This window comes from Sceloporus occidentalis, unplaced genomic scaffold (assembly GCF_023333645.1).
Source record: "Sceloporus occidentalis isolate IW3139 unplaced genomic scaffold, rSceOcc1.0.p SCAF_2, whole genome shotgun sequence".
Taxonomy (NCBI): domain Eukaryota; kingdom Metazoa; phylum Chordata; class Lepidosauria; order Squamata; family Phrynosomatidae; genus Sceloporus; species Sceloporus occidentalis.
The window spans coordinates 250817102-250836842 of NW_028316982.1; the positions used below are offsets into that span (position 1 = coordinate 250817102).

General features: G+C 42.5%; 1 protein-coding gene across 1 annotated transcript; it reads right to left on the reverse strand.

Moving 5' to 3' along the window:
- Positions 1-10909: 10909 nt before the first annotated feature.
- Positions 10910-18677, reverse strand: LOC149319983 (vitelline membrane outer layer protein 1-like). The gene is made up of 3 exons (XM_089512717.1): positions 18487-18677; positions 14407-14501; positions 10910-11710 (listed from the first exon to the last, which is right to left on the reverse strand). The coding sequence occupies exons 1-3, from the start codon at positions 18655-18657 to the stop codon at positions 11416-11418; spliced, it is 561 nt and encodes a 186-aa protein (XP_089368843.1). The 5' UTR covers positions 18658-18677; the 3' UTR covers positions 10910-11415.
- Positions 18678-19741: the final 1064 nt, after the last annotated feature.

Below are 19741 nucleotides of genomic sequence, written 5' to 3' on the forward strand. Positions count from 1 at the left end.
CCATTTCTTCTCTTCACTCTTCAACATTTCCCCCCGTTGAAATTCGTTTTGTTAGCTTAGTCTCAGCAATCCTATCTGTTAAGGTCATTTAGAATCCCAATCCTATCCTCTGAGGTGTTAGCTGCCTCTCCTAATTTAGTATTATCTGCTAATTTGATAAGCATGCCTTCCATTCCATTAACCAAATCATGTTTAAAGCTGTTGGCGAACATTCTGTTAAGCATTTATGCAGGTGTATGAGTAGTGGGAACTCCTAATGTGAGGAGCCTCCCCCTGCCAAGAGGAGATCCTTGCTTGGAGGTAAAATACAGAGACATGGAGTAATAATAAATAATAAATAAAACTTTTATTTGTATCCCACTTTTCTGTAATAAAAACAATCAAAGTGGCTAACTATTAAAATATCCTCACATAATATCCTCACAACATCCCCCCTTAAAAAAGAATTAAACATATTACAGTTAAAATCAGAGTTTTAAAATATCTAATTAAAATAAATAAGACATGGAGCTTCTCGTTTTTCCACCTGAGTCTATTCTTCAATACTCCTTTTCTGTTTCTGTTGATGACATTTCTATTCGACCAGTCCAGGAAGCCCATAGTCTTGGTTTCATTTTTTATTCTTCTCTGTTGTGTATCCCCCAGATCCAGACCACACTAAGGCATGTAGATTATTTTTATACAATATTGCCAAAATCCGACCATTTCTCTCTGCCTCTACTGCTAAGATTCTGGTCCATGCCATAGAGGTATCATGACTTGATTTCTGTAGCATCCTTCTGGCTGGGCTTCCGCTTTCTCACCTCCATCCTTTAATTTCTGTCCAGCATTCGGCTGCATGCATTATTACATCCACGCGACACTCCAACCATATCTCTCCTTTATTGTCATCCCTTCGCTGGCTCCCCCTCCCTTTCCGTATTCAGTGTAAGCTCCTGTTGCTGACTTTTAAAGCCCTCAATGGGCTGGCCCCTCCTTATTTATCAAGCCTTCTTTCTCCTCACCTTCCCGCTTGGGCCCTCCGTTTTGGTAGTCAAGGTCTGCTGTCTCAGCCCAGGATTTTCTCTGTCCCATCCCGGATTTGTCCCTTTTCACTTGCTGCCCCTCACTCCTGGAACCTCCTTCCCCCATGAGCCACACAGGTCATCACTTCTTTAACCAGCTTCAAAACGGAGTTTTGAAGACTATCCTGTTCAGAGAAGTGTTCCCAAGTATTGCGTGACTATTATTTGCTATTTGACATTTTTAATTTGTTGCCTGTTTTATTGACCCCTTTCTTCTATTGTTATGTATTACTTATATGTATTATGCTATTATTTCTTAGATTGTATGCCATGGACAGGTTTACTCTTATCTGTTTTATTTTTTGTATGTACAGCCCTGTGCAAATCTACAGCTCTATATAAATAAAGCATAATAATAATAATAATAATAATAATAATAATAATAATAATAATAATGGACAGCACAACAGTATAATACCTGGTGTGAGGGGGTAATCATTCTGTGGCCAAGTGGTTCTGTTCAGGGAAGACATGCCAGAAGAGATCCGTCTTGACAGCTTTTTTAAAGCTGTCTAAGGTGGTAATTTGACGAATCTCATCTGGCAGGCCATTACATAGTCTGGGAGCAGTAGCAGAGAAGGCCCTCCGCTAACTGAGGTTGCTGTTAGTCTGGTCTTTAAAGCTTGCAATAAGTTCCTCCCAGAGGACCTGAGTGTGTGGGGTGGATTATATGGAAGTAGGCGATACCTCAAATAGGTTGGACCCAAGCAATGTAGGGTTTTAAAGATAATAACCAACACCTTGTACTCTACCTGGAAACTAATAGGCAGCCAGTGAAGTGATTTTAGGATAGGTGTTATCCGGTCTGCCATATTTTGTACTAGTTGGAGTTTCTGGACTAGCCACAAGGATAGCCCGATGTAGAGCGCATTGCAGAAATTGAGTCATGAGGTTACCAGTTCATGTATTATGGTTTCAAGGTCCTTTACTTCCAGGAAAGGTCACAGCTGGAGTATCAGCTGAAGCTGATAACAGGCACTCCTGACTGTCGCATTTACCTGGTTTGTTATCTGAAGTGATGCATGGTTTGGGGGACCCTACTGTAAGCACCTCCATTTTGTCTGGATTCAATTTGAGTTTGTTTTTCCTCATCCAGTCCATTACCGCTTCAAGACACTGACTGAGAGCAGAAATACCATCTGTTGTCAGAGCTGTTGACTGGGACATGGAGAAGTATATTTGGGTGTCATCAGCATATTGATAACACCCCACCCCATGTCTGCAGATGATTTCTCCCAGTGGCTTCATATATATATTGAATAGCATTGGGGACAGGGTGGTGCCCTGAGGGACGCCACAATTAAACTCTGCTTTTGAGGAGCAGCTGTCCCGAGCATCACCCTCTGGAATCTACCTGAGAGGAGATCAGTAACCCAGGTTTATTATATGTGTACACAGGTAGAGCCTACTGCAAGCAGCTACAAAGAGAGAGCAGTTGCAGACTCTTTATAGAGCCATACATAGAACTTTCCAGAACATTTCAGCAGAGCCTTCCTATTGCTGTCAGTCACAAAATAGCTACATTAAAGGCAAGGGGGCCTACAATTCTGCCCAGAAACAACAGTCATAGCATTGGTTTAGGCTTACAAATCACATCATTTTCCTGGAATATTCAACAGACCTTAACCCTTTCTGGTCTCTATCCCTTCATATGCCCATGCAAGAATTTGGCAGAGGTCGGAATTCACTACCAACTGTCCACAATGACAAACCTAACTCCAAACTCATCTCTTAGCTGTTGCAGCCCTCTTCAAATGCCAATGTATTTGTCAATGGAGAGTGGAGGTCACATGCTAACTTCCATGGCCAAACCACCTTGGTTCCCATGTTGGAAAAAAGGCATTATATCCCCCCCCCCCCTCTCTCTTTCTCTCTCTGTGTGTATGTATGTATGTAAGCTGGGATTTGAATTTGAATTTCCCTTTAAATATTATTTTATACTGGTTCTCTTTGATCATTGCAGTTTGACACCACTTTAACTGCCATGGATCAATGCTATGGAATTCTGGGAACTGTAGTTTGTTGTGGCACTAGTGGTCTTTCATGGAGAAGGCAAAATGTTTCACAAAATTACAACTCCCAGAGTTCCATTGCATGGAGCCATGGCAAGTTAAAGTCGTGTCAAAGTGGATAATTTCTGCAGTGCAGATGCAGCCATAATGGTAGAAATGATACAACAATGTACAACCTGCATAATTAGAAAGCAAATGAGAACTTGTATAATTAGAGTAATTTACATAATATGCGTATTATCAATGTGCAGATTTGGCTGGCTGGAATATGACAACCCTAATATACCAGAATCATCCCAATCTCATTATAAGACTCCCTCTTCACGAGTTATTTCAGGAATTATCTTGTAAATATTCTGGAAAACAGGTATCTACAAAGAACAGCCTCTAACAGGGAGAATGCTGTGATAATGGCATCAATTTAAGGAAAGGATCAGATGCACCTCTGCAGAAGCAATGAGATGTCACACAAGCAATTTTAAGACCTATTACTTTATTACAAATGACAGTGCAGCATTGAGGCAAATCTTGTACAAAACTGACAAGCAATGTTTAAAATCAAATAATCGAGACAGGAGTGTTTTTTTTACAGGTTTTCATAAAAGAACTTGGGTGGGGAGAAGTATAAGTAAATAAATATGCATATAATGGGATTTAAATGATGACAGGTGAGATCTGTTAGTAGAACATACATTTCTGAAAACTAAAGTACACCTCTTTAACTACAGCCTTCTCTGATTATTATAGCCAGCCAAGTAATTTTGGTGCCTGAGGCAGATCAGCCAATGCCCCTTTCCAAATCTTACTGCTCAATTCTGCTTTGATAAAACTGCACCTGGAATCCTGTATCCATTTTTGGCACCACACTTCAAGAAGGATATTGCAAAGCTTGGACATGCTCTGAGGAGGGAGACCAAGATGGGCCAAAGGTCTGAAAATAAAGTACTAGGCGGAATCGCTTAGGGAGGTGGGGGTGTTTAGCTTGCAGACTGAGATATGATAGTCATGTTTAAATATCTGAAGTGACATCCCATAGAAGATGTAGCAAACTTATTTTGTTTTTACTCCAGAATCTAGAATACAAACCAATGAATTCAAATTCTGAGATAAGACATTCCACTTAAACAATAGGAAGAATTTATTTCCTGCTGGATCTGTTTGAGAATGGAATAGATTGCCTCACATGATAGTGGACTCTCCTTCTTTGGAGGTCTTTAAGAAGAAAGTGGATAGTCACTTTTCAGGACTGCTTTAGTTGTGAATTCTTGCATGGAATGGGGTTGGATTAGATGCCCCTTGCAGTTTTTCCAGTTCTATGATTCTAAGTGTATAGCATCAAAGGCAAATCTATTTATTGTGACCCATGAAGCAACTAATCCCACCAGCACACTCTCTCTTCTCTAACAATAAGAAACACAACAGTAATTTTAAAAGTTAACCATCTGCTGCCTTTTCATGAATATGCAGACCCAGCTGCCTAAGGCAATTGCTTCCGTCTGTCAAATGCAGAGGTTGGCCTTGGAATATGGAGTATGTGAAGAAGGGTCCATAGTAAAGTTTTTGCCAGTTTTATGTCCTCTGGAGTCTTGGACTCCATCTCCCATCCTATCAGGAGAAGATGGGAGTTGGAACTCCCATCAAGCCACAACCTTTATTGATGACATGTGCTAAGAAGACTGATGGATCTCCAGCTTTTGCCTCTAGAGGAATGCCTTTATATCAGTGATGTAACTTTCAAGAGTACACTAGGTGTGGACTTTTTGAGCAATAATGGAGAATTTTTATAGCTATTGAATTTCTAATACTTATAGAGCAGTTAAAGAGATAGCAGCCTGACTAGAGGGGACAGGTATGAAAACAATCCCATAAGTTGAACATGCCAACAAACCATCTTTTAAAATCTGTAATTCTTTCTTTTCTTGATGTAGGCTATTATTGCAACCTCCCTCCTCACCATCCATCCATTCTCATAAACAGAAAACTACAGAAATTACTCAAATTTCATAGGCGTCAAAACATTAGCGTTGTGCAATTCACATACATTTTAACATTATACTGGCTTTTTATCTTTTAAAATGTTTTACTAGGGATTTGAATTGTTTTGATACTGTGAATAGTTTAATTCTATTTATCAGTTGATCTTCAACTGATGGAGGTCAACAGGGGTGATGATGCTATCTGCCCCAGAAGGAAGTGCAGTGTGATGGAAGGGAAGGCAGGGCAAGGTCAGCAGCTGTGTGCTAGGTATCTGGAAAATATGGTGCTGTTGCTACCCAGCAGCTGCTTCTTGGTCTGTCGGGCCTACTGGCCAGACCAGAAAGGAAGGCAATAGTGGCAGGAATAGGAGTCTGTGGCTTCTGCCGCCATGATGTCCCTTTCCAATTCAAGTCCTGAATATCAGGAGTCCTGAATATCATAATTCAGGACATAATTTGACATAATTTCTGAAAATGTTATTATTATGCAACATTGGTGGCCAGAGAGGATACCAAGGGTTCCAAAAGCAAAGTTGTTTAGCCATCATCAGGGTTTGAATAATCCAAATAGTAAACCAGTCCAAGAGTCCAGGGGTTCAACAAGCAGAATTGTCAGTGTAAAGTTCAAGGGTCCAATCAAAGAAATCAGACAACAAGGATGCTTACACCAGGGAAGTCAGTTAATCTCTGACAAAGGTTCTGGCATTCTTCCCAGGTTTTTATCTTCAGCACTTCCTAATGCAACTGCTTCCTAATTGCCTGGTGTTTCTCATAAAGTCTCCTGGAACGATGCAGCCCCACCTCTTCTAATCTTTGCTGGCTTTAAGAAGGCACAGGTAAGTTGGCTTCCTCCTCTACCTCACTGCCCAAGTTAGCAGGAGACTCTGCTGCCTGGGTGCTCAGCTCCTGACTGTCCTCTTTAGCATCAGCCTCCATGGACACAGGCAATGAGGAACTGGGACTAGGCTCAGGGTTAGGTTCTTCCTCCTCTTTCTCCTGTGCCCAAATCCAGAAGAAAGAGCTACCGAGATGTAAAAGAGAGCTCAAAGAATCATTATGAAGAAGGCAGAATAAAACTCCTTCCTCAGTGGAATCTAGATACAGTGGACCCTCCTTATGCATGGACATGCAATCTGTGGATTTGAGCATTCATGGATGGCAAGCCTGTGGGAGGTGGTGGCAGAGGAGGAAGGAGTGGCAGTGACAGAGGGGTAAGAGGAGGAGGAGGAAAGAAGGGGAAGAGCAGCAGTGGTGAAGGCAGGAGGAAAGAAGAGAAAGAGGAGGAGGAGGGAGGGAGGGAGGGAGGGAGAGTGGTGGCAGCAATGGGGGAAAGAGGAGGAGGGAGGAGGAAGGAAGAAGAGGAAAAGCGCCGGTAGAGGCAGGGGGTAAGAGGAGGAGGAGGAGGAAGGAAGAGGAAAAGGAGGAAGAGTGGCAGCAGCGGGGCAAGTGAGAGGAGGTGGAGGAGAAAGTGGAGGAGGAAGGAAGAGGATGCCCTGGTGGTGCAGTGGTTAAATGCCTGTACTGCAGCCACTCACTCAAAACCATAAGGTTTGAGAGTTCAAGACCAGAAAAAGGGCTCAAGCTTGACTCAGGCTTGCATCCTTCCAAGGTCGCTAAAATGAGTACCCAGATTGTTGGGGGCAAATTAGCTTATAGTTGTAAACCGCTTAGACACTGCTTAGGTGGTATGAAGCGGTATATAAATGAAATGAAGCTTGATGAGCAGAGGCAGGGGGAGGAGGAGGAAGAGGAGGAGGAGGGAAGAAAGAAGAAGAGGGAGGAGGAAGGATGAAGGCAGAGGCAGCAGAAGAGGAGGAAGGGGAAGAGGAAGAGGAGCAGGAGATGGAGGTGGAGGTGGCTAGGACAATGACAGCGGCAAGGCAAGCTTTGAGGGGATGGGATGGCGAAGTCCCATTGTCTTCAATGATGGTGCAGCTGCATGGCTGCACCACCATTGAAGACAATGGGACTTGAACATTCATGGATTTTGATATCCGTGGAGGATCCAGAATGGATACTGAGGGCCCACTGTACAGAATGAGAACTTTATCGCACAGGCCCTGGAATGGGCCTGTTGCATTCTAAAAGGAAATGTTATGGGGTCGGGAGGCGGCAAAGAATGCTGTTTACCATACAGCAAGAACACTGCTGCCACTGCCAATCGTTCCCATCACGTTTGGGATACTTCCACAAGGGGGCAATTTTCAGGAACGTTTCTCAAGTGTTCCTGAAAATTTCCCGCTGGAGAACACATCTGGAATGTGATGGGAATGATCAGCAGTGGCGGCAGTGTTCTTGCTGTGCGGTAAGCAGCGTTCTTTGCCGCCTCCCGTCCTCATAACATTCCCTTTTAGAACGCGACAGGCTCGTTCCAGGGCCTGTGAGATAAAGTTCTCAGTCTTCCTTAACAGGAATTCTCAAATCTGAAGTATTCCAATAACCAAAACTTTTTTCATGGGTGGTTGAGATAGTGTCATCTTCGCTTTCAGTGTACACAAATTTTGTTTCATGTATAAAATTATTAAAAATATAGTATAAAATTACCATCAGGCTATGAAACGTAATTGAATTTTGTGTTTAGACGTGGGTCCCATTACCAAGATATCTTATTTTATATGTATATGCAAATCCACAATCCAAAACACTTCTAGTTCAAAGCATTTCAGATAAGGGAGACGCAACCTGAGTTAGACAATCAATAATTCACAACATAATCATAGGTCAAAATATATCCCAATACTTATTGGTTCCACCACTTGCAGACTATTCTAGAACAACTGACTTTCAAAGATTGTATGTTTTGGCCATATCTGAAAGTCAATTCTCTCCTCCTCTGCAACTCCCTCCCCTCTTTCTTTTTAGCTATGGAAGATGAAGATCTGTGGCTGACAGGGAGGATACCATTAGCTTTACCAGACCAGCTGGATTTCTAAGCCGCTTGTTTTGTGTGTGAGTATAGATCTCACTGAAGCAGAAAGGATCAGGAGCTGAGTTTACCAGTGTGTTGTGCAGCAAAGCTGAGAATGAGTGAGTGATGATGAGACAGAACAAGACACATTTTCTTTTCCCTTTAAAAAATGCTTCTGCGAGAAGCCAAAAAGAGATTTTTCAAGCTCAGGAATACAGTAGGCCTGCTAATTACAGTAGAAAGCTTATTTCAGAAAGTCAGATTCTTCCCATTCTACACTAGCCTCGTTAGGTAAAAGATTACAGGCAAGAATACAATTTCCCCTGTGAAATGCCTGGACACTGACGTAGGGCTGATGTAGACCTAGATCCTGAGTTTACTGCCATGATTTGAACCTAGGAAATGCAAAACTCAGACTACTATTTATGAGTTATTAAAACACTTCTATCCCACCTTTTATCATAGGATTTTAGGGTGACATACAATATAAATATTTTAAAAAACATGTCAGGTTAATAGCAGAAATAATTTGAACAACATAAAAACATGTTAAACATGGCAAAAGACTTTAAAAATGAGAACAGTTTGAAACCTTGAAATAAATTAGGCCCAAAGGCTTTAGTAAAAATCCATGTTTTGGCTTGTCATTGGAAAGAAACCAATGCCCTTGCCAAATTCAACATTTCCCAGCTATATTCTGGTGCAGGTATTGTACTATTTGGGGTATAGCTTGTTGATGGATTTTCTTTCTCAGCACTTGACCGTATTGGATAGTCTTCTTTAGAATGTGTTAATATATCTTAGACCATGTCTTCTGTGTACAACTGAATGAAATCTATGTGTCTGCCTATCCGCTCCATTGCCCCCATACACTCTTTTTTCACTATAACAGGAATAGCTGAAAGAAAGAGTTTAAGAACTCATTTGGGGGTAAAGAGTGAAAAGCAAATCTGTTTAAAAATAGAGCAGTAACAGATGGTGGCTGCATCTGCAGTACAGAATTAACACAGTTTGACATCGCTTTTACAGCCATGGCTCAGTGCTATGGAATTTTAGGATTTGTAATTTTGTAAAATATTTAACCTTCTCTGCTTGAGAGCTCTGGTGCCACAACAAACTGCAAATACCGGGATTCCATAGGATGGAGCCATGGCAGTTAAAGCAATGTCAAACTGCATCAATTCTCCTGTGTGGCAGCAGCCAGTATTTAGGAATGATATAACTGCAGTGCGTTAAGGTCAGCCATTTTGTTCCTATTCCTTGCAGAGGCTCATATCCTCCAACTGTCCCAATTTTGTAGGGATAGTCCTGATTAATTCCCTCTTCTTCCATTTGTTAAAACTTCTCCATTCCCTTTCCTTCTTTGTTCTCATCTTACAGCTTGGGATACTTGAGATGTAATAGAATTCTTGTAGAATTTAGTTTAGAACCAGAACCAGGGAGACCCAGGAGCCCGACTGGAAAGGAAACATAGTTTATTGCTGCAGCATTCCCAGAGGAAATTCATCCACATTCTGGGACCAAGATCTCAAAAGAATCAGCCCTTTATCGTTCCTTGAACAAAGAAAACGCCAAATCACATTTTCATTTGTTACAGCAAAAATATACATTTTGAACCCCAGATGAGTACCCATCAACCCCACTCATCCAGTCTGCATTCCAAAGATCTCTGACCTTGCCTAGTGCAGCCCTTTAGGCGCCACAAGGATGAGAAAAGAGGCCCTGAAGATGTCAATAGAGAGGCCTCGGAGATGTCACTCTGGCATCCTCAGCTATCTATCTTTTAGCCCTGACTTCATATCTAAATTATCTAACCATTAACATACTGACTATACATTGGCTACATCTAGGAATTAATATTTGTTTGTTTGTTTGTTTGTTTACCTTCTTCAAAAAGAACATCTCTCTATACACACATGCCTATCAGAGAAGTGAAATCTATTGCAGAGGCTCTCTTCTGTGTCTTTTATCAGTGGAATTATGCTACATCTCTCCTCTTGGTACTCCCCCCAACAGACTCACTGTTAAGCTCCTGTAATACCCCATGCACCATTCAGTTGTACATGAAAAGTGGGGAGGAGATCAGAGAAGCATCCTGTGTTCTTGTAACTACATGCAGAATTATGACATAAACCACTGCCGGGGTCCTCTGGAGATCTCCTAGCATGTGACCTATGGGGACATAGTCACATACTTCTCCAATCCCCAGTTCTCCACCAGCCACGGTCATGAAGAGACTGCTATAGTGGTTAGTTGGTGTGTGTGTGTGTATGTATGTACTGTATGTGAGTGGGTAAGTGGGTTGATCATGGTGTTGGGTGGGAAAAGATTACTAATCTCTCCAGTCACCTCCCCCCCTCCCAATACAAAGGTGTACGTTAGACTTAAGGTTGTGAATGTCAGTAAGAGGATACTATCCATTATGCTATTTTTGAAATATAACTCCACTATGTCCTCACTGCTGGAAAAAAAAGGGAGTGGGGGAAAAAAGAAAGCAATTTGTTGTAGCTCGTTCATTATTTCCAGTCACTGCAAATATGATTAGGTAGTCCATCTCAATTCATTAAAGAACAGTTTGTTTCCTACATTCAAAGTAATGAAATTATCTTTTCTCATTTTAGATAAGTGCTTACCAACTCAATGTTTTTTTCCTTGAAAGGTTTAAATTTCAAAAAATAACATTGTTTTTTTTTTTAAAAACAAAACTGAATAAAGACTTCTCCCCCATCATTTTGTACCATTGTTCATCATCATCTTTCTATAGCTTCTGTATTTTGGAACATTAAGGCAAGATAACCATCTACAATTAACCCTTGGAACACCAGTTGACCATCTACAATCACATCCACACTTGTTTCAAGTTCAACACAAAATGCTGCAGGCTGCTTTCAGTTTTGGTATTTTACTAACAGGTAATAGCAGAGACCAAAAACTATAACACACAGCAACTCTTGACTGCATTTTTAATTTAGATTACAATGCACACATATACTTTAAATTTAATAAAGCATGACATCAAGATTCAACATACGTAGGCTAAAACCACTACACCACACTGACTCTCATAGGGTGCATCTACATTGTAGATTTGATTGCCATGGCTCCTTACTATAGAATGCTGGAAATTGTAGTTTTGTGGGACTCTTTGGCAAAGAAAGGTAAAGATCTTGTAAAACTATTAAATCCAATGATTCCGTGGGATGGAGCAATAACACTTAAAGTGGTGTCCAACTGCATTATTTCTACATTTTAGATGCACAGTTAGAGGTAAATTACAGGTATTAAAAGGTAGGTCATGAGAAGGAGAGCAGCATTGAAAAAAAGAAAATCACGACTATCAATCTGCTTTGGTATAGACTAGTGTGAATGGGCCCAAAGATATATATATATACACAGTACTCAGGTTAATAAAAAGAGTGAATAACATTTCTGGTGAACCCATGGGAAGACTTGGTTCAGCTACAGCAGAAGAGCTTCACATCATTAAGGGCTGTGTCATCACCCTTCCCTTGTTGACCTTCCACCCTTGTCTGGATCCCACAGATGGATCCAGAAGAGCAGCGGCGGCTCCATGGACCAAAAGAGCCCCAGCCTTGTCCATTACCAGTGAGTCCAGTTCCATCTTCACAGGTGAATTGGATATTGTTGGCTGCTGTATCATCACCTTTCCCTTGTTGTCCTTCCACTCTCAGAGAGAAAGAGACTAGGTTGCCTCTTGGGCAATACTGAATCGCTGTCCAATCTCCCCATCTGCCAAAGAAAGCAAATGATGTTAGCTAGTCATCAGGTACTGCAAAATGCAGCAGCTAGACTGCTGGCTATACAGAAACTATATATCAGCAGTTTTAAAAGAATTACACCAGTTGCCAATACTCTTCCAGTCCAAATTCAAGATACTGGTGATAAAATTTAAAGCCCTAAGCAGTTTGGAACATCAATACTTGAAGGAGTACCCCTTTCTATCTATAGGGCTGCTTGAGGACTGAAGTCTCTTCGAACCCTCTTCTGTAGGCCTCTCAGTTCAGGATCTTTTAAAGCCCTGAGGTTTCTGAGTTTCAAGACCTGTGATGTAGGGATTGTACCTGGTGATATCATTAAGCTTTATGCATTAAGTGCCAATCACAATTGCTTCTAGCTTATCATTCAAACACAACACCCAGAGAATGTATTTTCTGGTTTTGAAATTAAGAAAGAAATCTTAGTTAAAGGGTCTCTTCCCAAAGCAAGGTAAAATGAATATTCCCTCTTATTTACTTAGTGAGGGGTCATTCTCACTGGCAGGATGAATTGTTTTGTGATTCGCTCCTTGCGCCAGTTTGGAAAGCGATTTCAAAAGATCCCTAGTTCTCATTATGAAAGGTTTTTTTCCCTTACCCTGTGTGATCGAGTTTTTTTTAGGCAATTGTGGTTCCCACTGGCAGAACCACTTTGAATTCTCCTGAGAAAGTGTGTTCTGAGGCTGAGAGAGTGTGACAAGGAGGATGGCAATGGAGCAAGGCAAGGTGGGGGGAAGTGGAGAAGAGGATGAGATGGAGGCAAGTCTGGGAAGGGACCTTGGGGGCCGGGGAAGGGACATTGCCAGTCTGAAAAGGGAGAAGAGGAGGAGGAGGAGGAGGAGGAGGGAAATGGAGGGCACCAGGACCCAGGGAGGCCCGTGAGAAGGAAGACAGGGCATGTTTTCTTTTCTTTCTTTCTTTCTTTCTTTCTTTCTTTCTTTCTTTCTTTCTTTTTTGTAAATACTATTAAGCGCTTAAGCGACAGAGTGGTTTAGCACCTTTGCAAGTAGTTGCTAAACCATTCTGTCGCTTAAGCACTTAGTTTTATTTTTAAAAAAGTAACCAAACATCACACGAATAATGACAAGACAGCACTCAGGGGAGGGGGGTGACATCTCCAAAAACTGGGGAGGGATATTAAATACCCCTCTGCCATTAGTCCCTCCCCTCCAGAATGCTGCGATTCCAATCTTTCGTTCCCACTTGCTCCAGAATCACGTTTTTTTCAAAAGAACCTCTTTTTAGCTGGTGTCTGGAAAAAAAACGATTCTTTTGCCTTTGCCTTTTTCATCATGACAGATTCGATCACATCGTGACAGTTTCAAATGGGAACTAGGGTTATTAAATTTGCTCAGCAATCCGATTCTTTTAATAGTGGGAATGGGAATGGGGCCTGAGCATGAGGACGGGGGGAAACCACTTCATTTGGCCTGTGTAGACATGTTGAGAATGGCAATCCAGAAGCCCTACCTTAGTAATGAAGCTTTTATTTTATCCACTCAGGTTATGGAAGAAAAGAGGGCTGATGAACTCCCATAGGGCATCAGAATCAGGAAGAGGACAATAGAGATTACTCCAATGCAGCAGTGGATAGAAAGAAAAGGAGAGAGTGGTGAGCCCACCTCATCCCTCCCTGCCATCACCCAGCAGGGACTTCATGGGCTAGTTGAGTGAATAAGAAAGAGGGGCATCTCAGAACAGTATAGGGAGTGGAAGAAGAATAGCAGCTGCAAGAAGTTATAGCTACCATTGTGTTTGATGGAGCAACAAAACCCAGACCTATTTGTGAGGATGAGAGGGAAGGGGGCAGGGAGCCTATTCCTGATCTGGCACTCCTCCTGGTTTTGCCACTTAAGGTATGTTGCCTGTCCTGGTCTCATTGGTAGGCTCGCAAATGGCTACCAAGAGAAAGATGGCAAGAAGAGGGGAGGCTGCTACTATGCCATAGCTCTCCATTTTGTCTTGCCATACCCATCCCTTGCCATGCCCCCCTTACTACTGCTCTTGCCACCACCACTACTCATCCTCTGAGAACAGGGTGAGCTTGGCTGATCTCCAAGGAGAGCTGAAGCACTCGTACAAAGTAACCAGGATGGCTCCACTGAGACAGTCAGTCATGGCTGAACAGAAGAATATTATGCTTGGCTCTGACTGAGCCTTCCTCACAGCTGGACCTGTGAGGACCAATTGGTTCCAGAAAGCTGTTGTGAGAGCAGTATAGTTTGCTACTCCTGTCGTTTGCTGACTGCTGCACCACATGTGGAGGTGACTGCTGCACTACATGTAGTTGAAAGGTTGGGCCTGGTCACTGCTTAGTTACTTAAAGTGATCAAGTAGACAAGTACTGACAGCAAGGAAAAGGAGGAAGAGCTAGCCCATTCAGCCCCCATGGGCTCCATACTGGGGTGTGGGCATAGGCAAGTACCCAACATTTGTTCCATGTCAACGGCTCCATCAACATCACTGGGACCTGTGAGATCATATCAGAAGCCAAAAAAAGCCAAGAAGGTGGTACCCTTTGAAGTTCAGAATAAGCTAGATGAACTTTGAGTGGTGCTAAACTAACCTAAGATAAAGTATTTTAAACTAGCCCCTCCAATCACCACTTCCCAAACAATAAAGCCAAAGAGAAAGAGGAAGTAAAGCATAAGAAAATTAATAAATACTCACGGTCCAACCCTAGACTCTATTACGGCACCGTCAGTACAGTACAGGCGGATTCCATTCATAGCTGTGTCATCCCCCCGACCTTGACTCCATTCCACCTGATGGAAGAAGAGATAAAGACATAATGATAAAACTGTGGATAAATCTAAGGTTGCAACACTGCTCGGATTTATCCATGAATAGGAGACATAGTGTTGAATGAAGACCAAGAGATTGCTTCAGGTCTGAAAGCAGCAGGAGAGGTACAGGAATAGGACTATAGAGGTACCATGCCTGGAAATCAGCTCAAAATAGTGAAAAGTGGGATACAAAGAGAAAGGACAGGAAGATGATAAATGAAACAGAGATGAAGAGGAAAGACATACAAGCCCTGCTTTTGCTAACAAGGCTGCAATCCTCATGTGTCTCAGGCCAAGAAATGAAATTATATTGCTGCTACAACCATTCAGGGTAGGGTGAGGAAGATAGAATAATAGAATCATAGAGTTGGATGAGACCACAAAGGCCATCCTGTCCAACTTTCTGCCATGCAGGAATAACACAATCAAAGCACTCCTCAGAGACGTAGCTAGGATTTTAGGAAGGGGGGGGGGGGGTCCAGGCTAAGTGCCACCATTATAATGGGGCTTGGGTGCGGCGGCGCAGCAGCACACACCATTCATTTTTCTAATGGAAAGGGGGGGGGTCCAGACCCCAAGATCCCCCCCCCCTTTGGCTACGTCCCTGCACTCCTAACAAATCGCATCTGCTTAAAAACCTCCCAAGAAGAAAACTCCACCACATTCTGAGGCAGCATGTTCCACTGTCTAACAGCTCTTACAGTCAGGAAGTTCTTCCTAATGTTGAGGTGAAATCTCTTTTCCTATAGCTGGAATCCAGTGCTCTGTGTCCTAGTCTCTGGTGCAGCAGAAAACAAGCCTGCTCCATCCTCAATATGACATCCTTTCAAATATTTAATCATCCCTACCATATCACCTCTTAACCTTTTCTTCTCCAGGCTAAAACTACCCAGCTCCCTAAGTCACGTCTCATAGGGCATGGTTTCCAGACCTTTCATCATTTTGGTCTCCTTCCTCTGGACATGCTCCAGCTTGTCCACATCCTTCTTGAATTGTGGTGCCCAGAACTGGACACAATATTCCAGGTGGGAATCCTGCAGTACCATAACCAGTGGCTCTTGAGATAGCAAATCCTGAGGTACAGTAGCTCAGTATTTTTCTATCCTGCACATTTCCTCCTGTTAGCCATGAGAAAAGGAAGAAGGAAAGGAGTAGTGAACCAAATGAATTCCCTGTAGTCAACAACAATAGCAGCCCAATCACAACAAAGCAGCCCAGAGTACTAGCAAGAGCCACAATAGGCAGATAGACAGATAGATGATAGATAGATAGGTTGATAGATAGAGGCACTCAAGGCATATAAGGCATTCAAGTGCCTTATAATTCCTGCCCTTAAAGAACCAGAGAAAACATTCCAGGCTCTGATAAATAGGAAGCCTACTCATTAAGGTTAATGACAAGTTCATGCACATTTGAGCCCTAGATCAATGACACTCTTCCCTGGCACTCTAACCACTATATCACAGTGCAACATATGCAGCTGGCTTTTATTGAGTCAAACCATCTACCCAACATCTATTCAAGCGTCATTAAGAGAGTTTGTCTTGCTCTGGCCTTTATCACACATGAGACTGGAACTCCAATCCAGACAGAATCCAAAGTGAAAGGGAAGCAGAGTCAATTCAAATCCAGGGCAATTCACGTGATGAATTATCACACATGAAGAATGAAATTGTGGTAATTCCTGAGTCAAAGCGGAGCGAGTGCACATTAAATTATCACACTGGTACATACCATGTGGATTCAATAATTCAAATTGGGACCCTTGCGCATGCTCAGTGGGGCTCTGAATGCATTGTGAACATTTGCACTTCTGGGGTGAAGAAGGGGGCCACTTCCTGGTTCCAGTTTCATGTGGATGCTAGAGCCTCACGTGAATGATAGGGAATGTCACCTATCCCTACATGCCCTCTGCTTCATCCGAATGTATCACTGGCAAAATAATAATAATAATAATAATAATAATAATAATAATAATAATAATATTCTTTCACTGCAAAATAATCAGTGTAGAAGCTGCAGGTTTACTTGGAAGTAAATCCTTTGGATCTGAAGGAGACCCATCTTGGAGGAGTGCAGAAATGATCTGGTTTCCCTTATTCTCCATGCTCCCTAAAGTACCACCTCCCTGAATCCAATCTACTCTCCTTCCCTTTGTAACAGTTGCCTTCTCGTAGGTTGCATCTGCACTGGGGAAATAATCTGGTTTGACTCCACTTTAACTGTCCTGGCTTGGTGCTATGGAATTCTGGGAACTGTAGTGTCATGAGCCATTGAGCCTTCTCTGTCAGAGAGCTCTGGTGCCTCAGCAAACTAATAACAACTACTACTACTACTTCTTCTTCTTCTTCTTCTTCTTCTTCTTCTTCTTCTTCTTCTTCTTCTTCTTATTTTAAAAATAAATTATTATTATTATTATTTATTTATTTTAAAAACATTTTTTGTTTTTTTTATTATAATTATTATAATTATTCTCCATGCTCCCTAAAGTTCCACCTCCCTGAATCCAATCCACTCTCCTTCCCTGTGTAACAGTTGCCTTCTCTTAGGTTGCATCCACACTTAGGAAATAATCCAGTTTGACTCCACTTTAACTGTCCTGGCTCAATGCTATGGAATTCTGGGAGTTGGAGTTTGTTGTGGGGTCCTTGGCTTGAGGCTATGGAATTTTGGGAGTTGGAGTTTGTTGCTCCCCCCAGTTTCCGGTGGCCCCCTCCGTTGCTCCCATCTCTCCCCCCAGCCTCCTGTTTCATTCCCTTCATCCCTGTCAGCTACATCCAAACGTGCCCTCCATTCTTGAAGGAGCACCGGAAGCAAATGGGGCAAAATTGCTGTGCAGAATTATGGGACATGTGGGACCTTGGAGGTTTAGGGGGGTGTACCAGGACGGAAACAAAGTCGCATTCCACACCAGATCAATTCGGATTGAAATTGAAGTGAGCTTGGAAACAATTTTTGTGAATTCGCTTGTTACTGAATTCACAAAAATCAGGAGTTATTTTGGATTGACTGTGGATCTGCCTCGGAACAACCTCCCATAGAAAGCAATCATGTGAGATAATTCATTATGTTTTAACATGAATTTGCAAGGTTGGACCTGCAGTGGCTTTGGATCAGAGCTGCAAAACCCTCCGTGTGATAAGGGCCTCTGTGTATTAAACCTAGTTTGAGTATTGAATCTAAAAAGATTCATATGTACAGTCAGCCCTTCTTATACACGGATTTTTTTATACACGGATTCAAGCATCCATGGTTTGAAAATATTTAAAAAAAGTATTAATTTCAAATATCAAACCTTGATTTTCCATTTTTTATAAGGGACACCATTTTTCTATGTCATTATATTTAATGGGACTTGAGCATCCATGGATTTTGTTATACACGGGGGATCGTGGAACCTAACCCCAGCATATAACAAGGGTCCACTGTACATATTCCTAACAAATAAGCAATAGTCCATTATGCCTTTCCTGTCACACCACAATTTTGTTCAAAGTTCTACCCTCTCTTTAACAGTTGCAGGGTTTGCCCAGGATCTCTATGTGATCCCTGCCCACCAGAAGTGAAAACTGAGTCATTAGATCAACCTTTCCCAACATAGGTTACATCTGCACTGCAGAAATAATCCAGTTTGACTGCACTTTAACTACCATGGTTGAATGTTATAGAATCCTCGGATTTGTAGTTGTTGCATGAGAGCTCTCTGGCAGAGAAGGCTAAATATGTCACCAAGCTACAGTTTCCATAATTGAACACTGAGCCATGTTAAAGTTAAAGCAGTGTCAAACTGTTAAAACAGTGTCAAACTGGATTATTTCTGCAGTGCGGATGCAGCCGTAGTGCTCTCCAGATGTTTGGATCATTATGCCTGATCAATTGCTATCCTGGCTGGGGCTGATAGAAACTGTACTCTAAATTAACTACAAGGTACCTTTACACTGTTTAAAAAAGAAAAGAAACCTACCTTCAATGAGAAGCCATGGGCATAACCATGGGGACAAAATTGAATGTTTCCCCAATCACCCCATGGTCCTCCATTTGACACCATGAGGATGGAATTATAAGATCGGGCTTCTGCATTCCAGAAGCAGCAGGAGAGGACCAAGAAGAATGCAGTGCTGATGGAGAAGTCCATTCTAACCAACAGTGCTCTGAGTCTAGATGCAGAAACCTATCTAGAAAAGAACAGCCTTGCGAATTTATAGCCTAGGTATTTGACCTGACTCACTCATGCAAACCAGGAAATTCCTCAAGAAAAATGTCATATCTATGTGAAATCAATATGCAAAGACAGAATTACTCTAAAAACATATTGTGTCGTAATACTGTTGCTAAACTGTTAAGGAAGTATATCCCCATGAAGGAGTTCCTGGCAATTTAGGTTGGAACTGGTCCAGTGTAAATATACATGACAACTATTGATGTTTTTTCTCTGTTCTGCTTATATTTTAGACCTCTTTTGGTCAAAAGCATTTGCATCTGTCTCTCTTAGAATGGTGATAGTGAGCCTTCCAGCTATCCAAGGAATGGAGAAAAACTTGTTAATCACTGAAGGTAAAATGTATGAACCTTAAATGCCAAACACGAGAGCAATGTGAGAAGCCCTTTGTTGGAGATTGTTTACCACACACTGGATGGGTCAGAGGTGTTTAGTGAGTGATAGGATTGGCATAAGACATGCTAAGGCCTTAAGCTGGCCTCATTATACAGCACGCCCTTGCCTTATGCAGAGATCTGTTCCGGACCCCACTGCATAAGGCAAGTTCCGCATGTGCTCGAGCCCCATTGAAACTAATGGGGCTCATGCATGTGGCATACTGTAGCATGCGCACCATAGGCGCGCACACCCTTTCCTCTTTGTTGCATGGCTTTCAGCATCAGCTGAAAGCCACATACAGCATTCGCCAAAAATAAGGCTACCCGACTTACTGGGCTGGCCTGGTTGCCACCGGCAGAAAGGCTGCAGTGTGTTAGGGCTCTCTGGCCCAGCAGAGCCCCAGAGTGCTCGGGGCTGGCTAGCTGGGCCAGGAGTGGCTCCAGTCAGCATCAGGGGTGGAACCTTCGGGCTCATGCCTGGACTTCAACTCCCAGCAGGCTTTGAAAGACAGAAGTGCTGCCTGATTGGTGGCTGGCTGGGCCGACCAGGGCCCGTGAGCCAGGAGGGGCAGGACTCCCCCTCTTTCCCAGCTCCTGATTGGTTATTGGGCCTATTTAAGGCC

Coding starts and splice junctions, on each gene's coding strand:
- LOC149319983 (XM_089512717.1), bottom strand. CDS start 18,657: ATGGACTTCTCCATCAGCACTGCATTCTTCTTGGTCCTCTCCTGCTGC. Junction 14,502..18,486: donor CCCATGGCTTCTCATTGAAG/GTAGGTTTCTTT, acceptor TTCTTCCATCAG/GTGGAATGGAGTCAAGGTCG. Junction 11,711..14,406: donor ATAGAGTCTAGGGTTGGACC/GTGAGTATTTAT, acceptor TTTCTTTGGCAG/ATGGGGAGATTGGACAGCGA.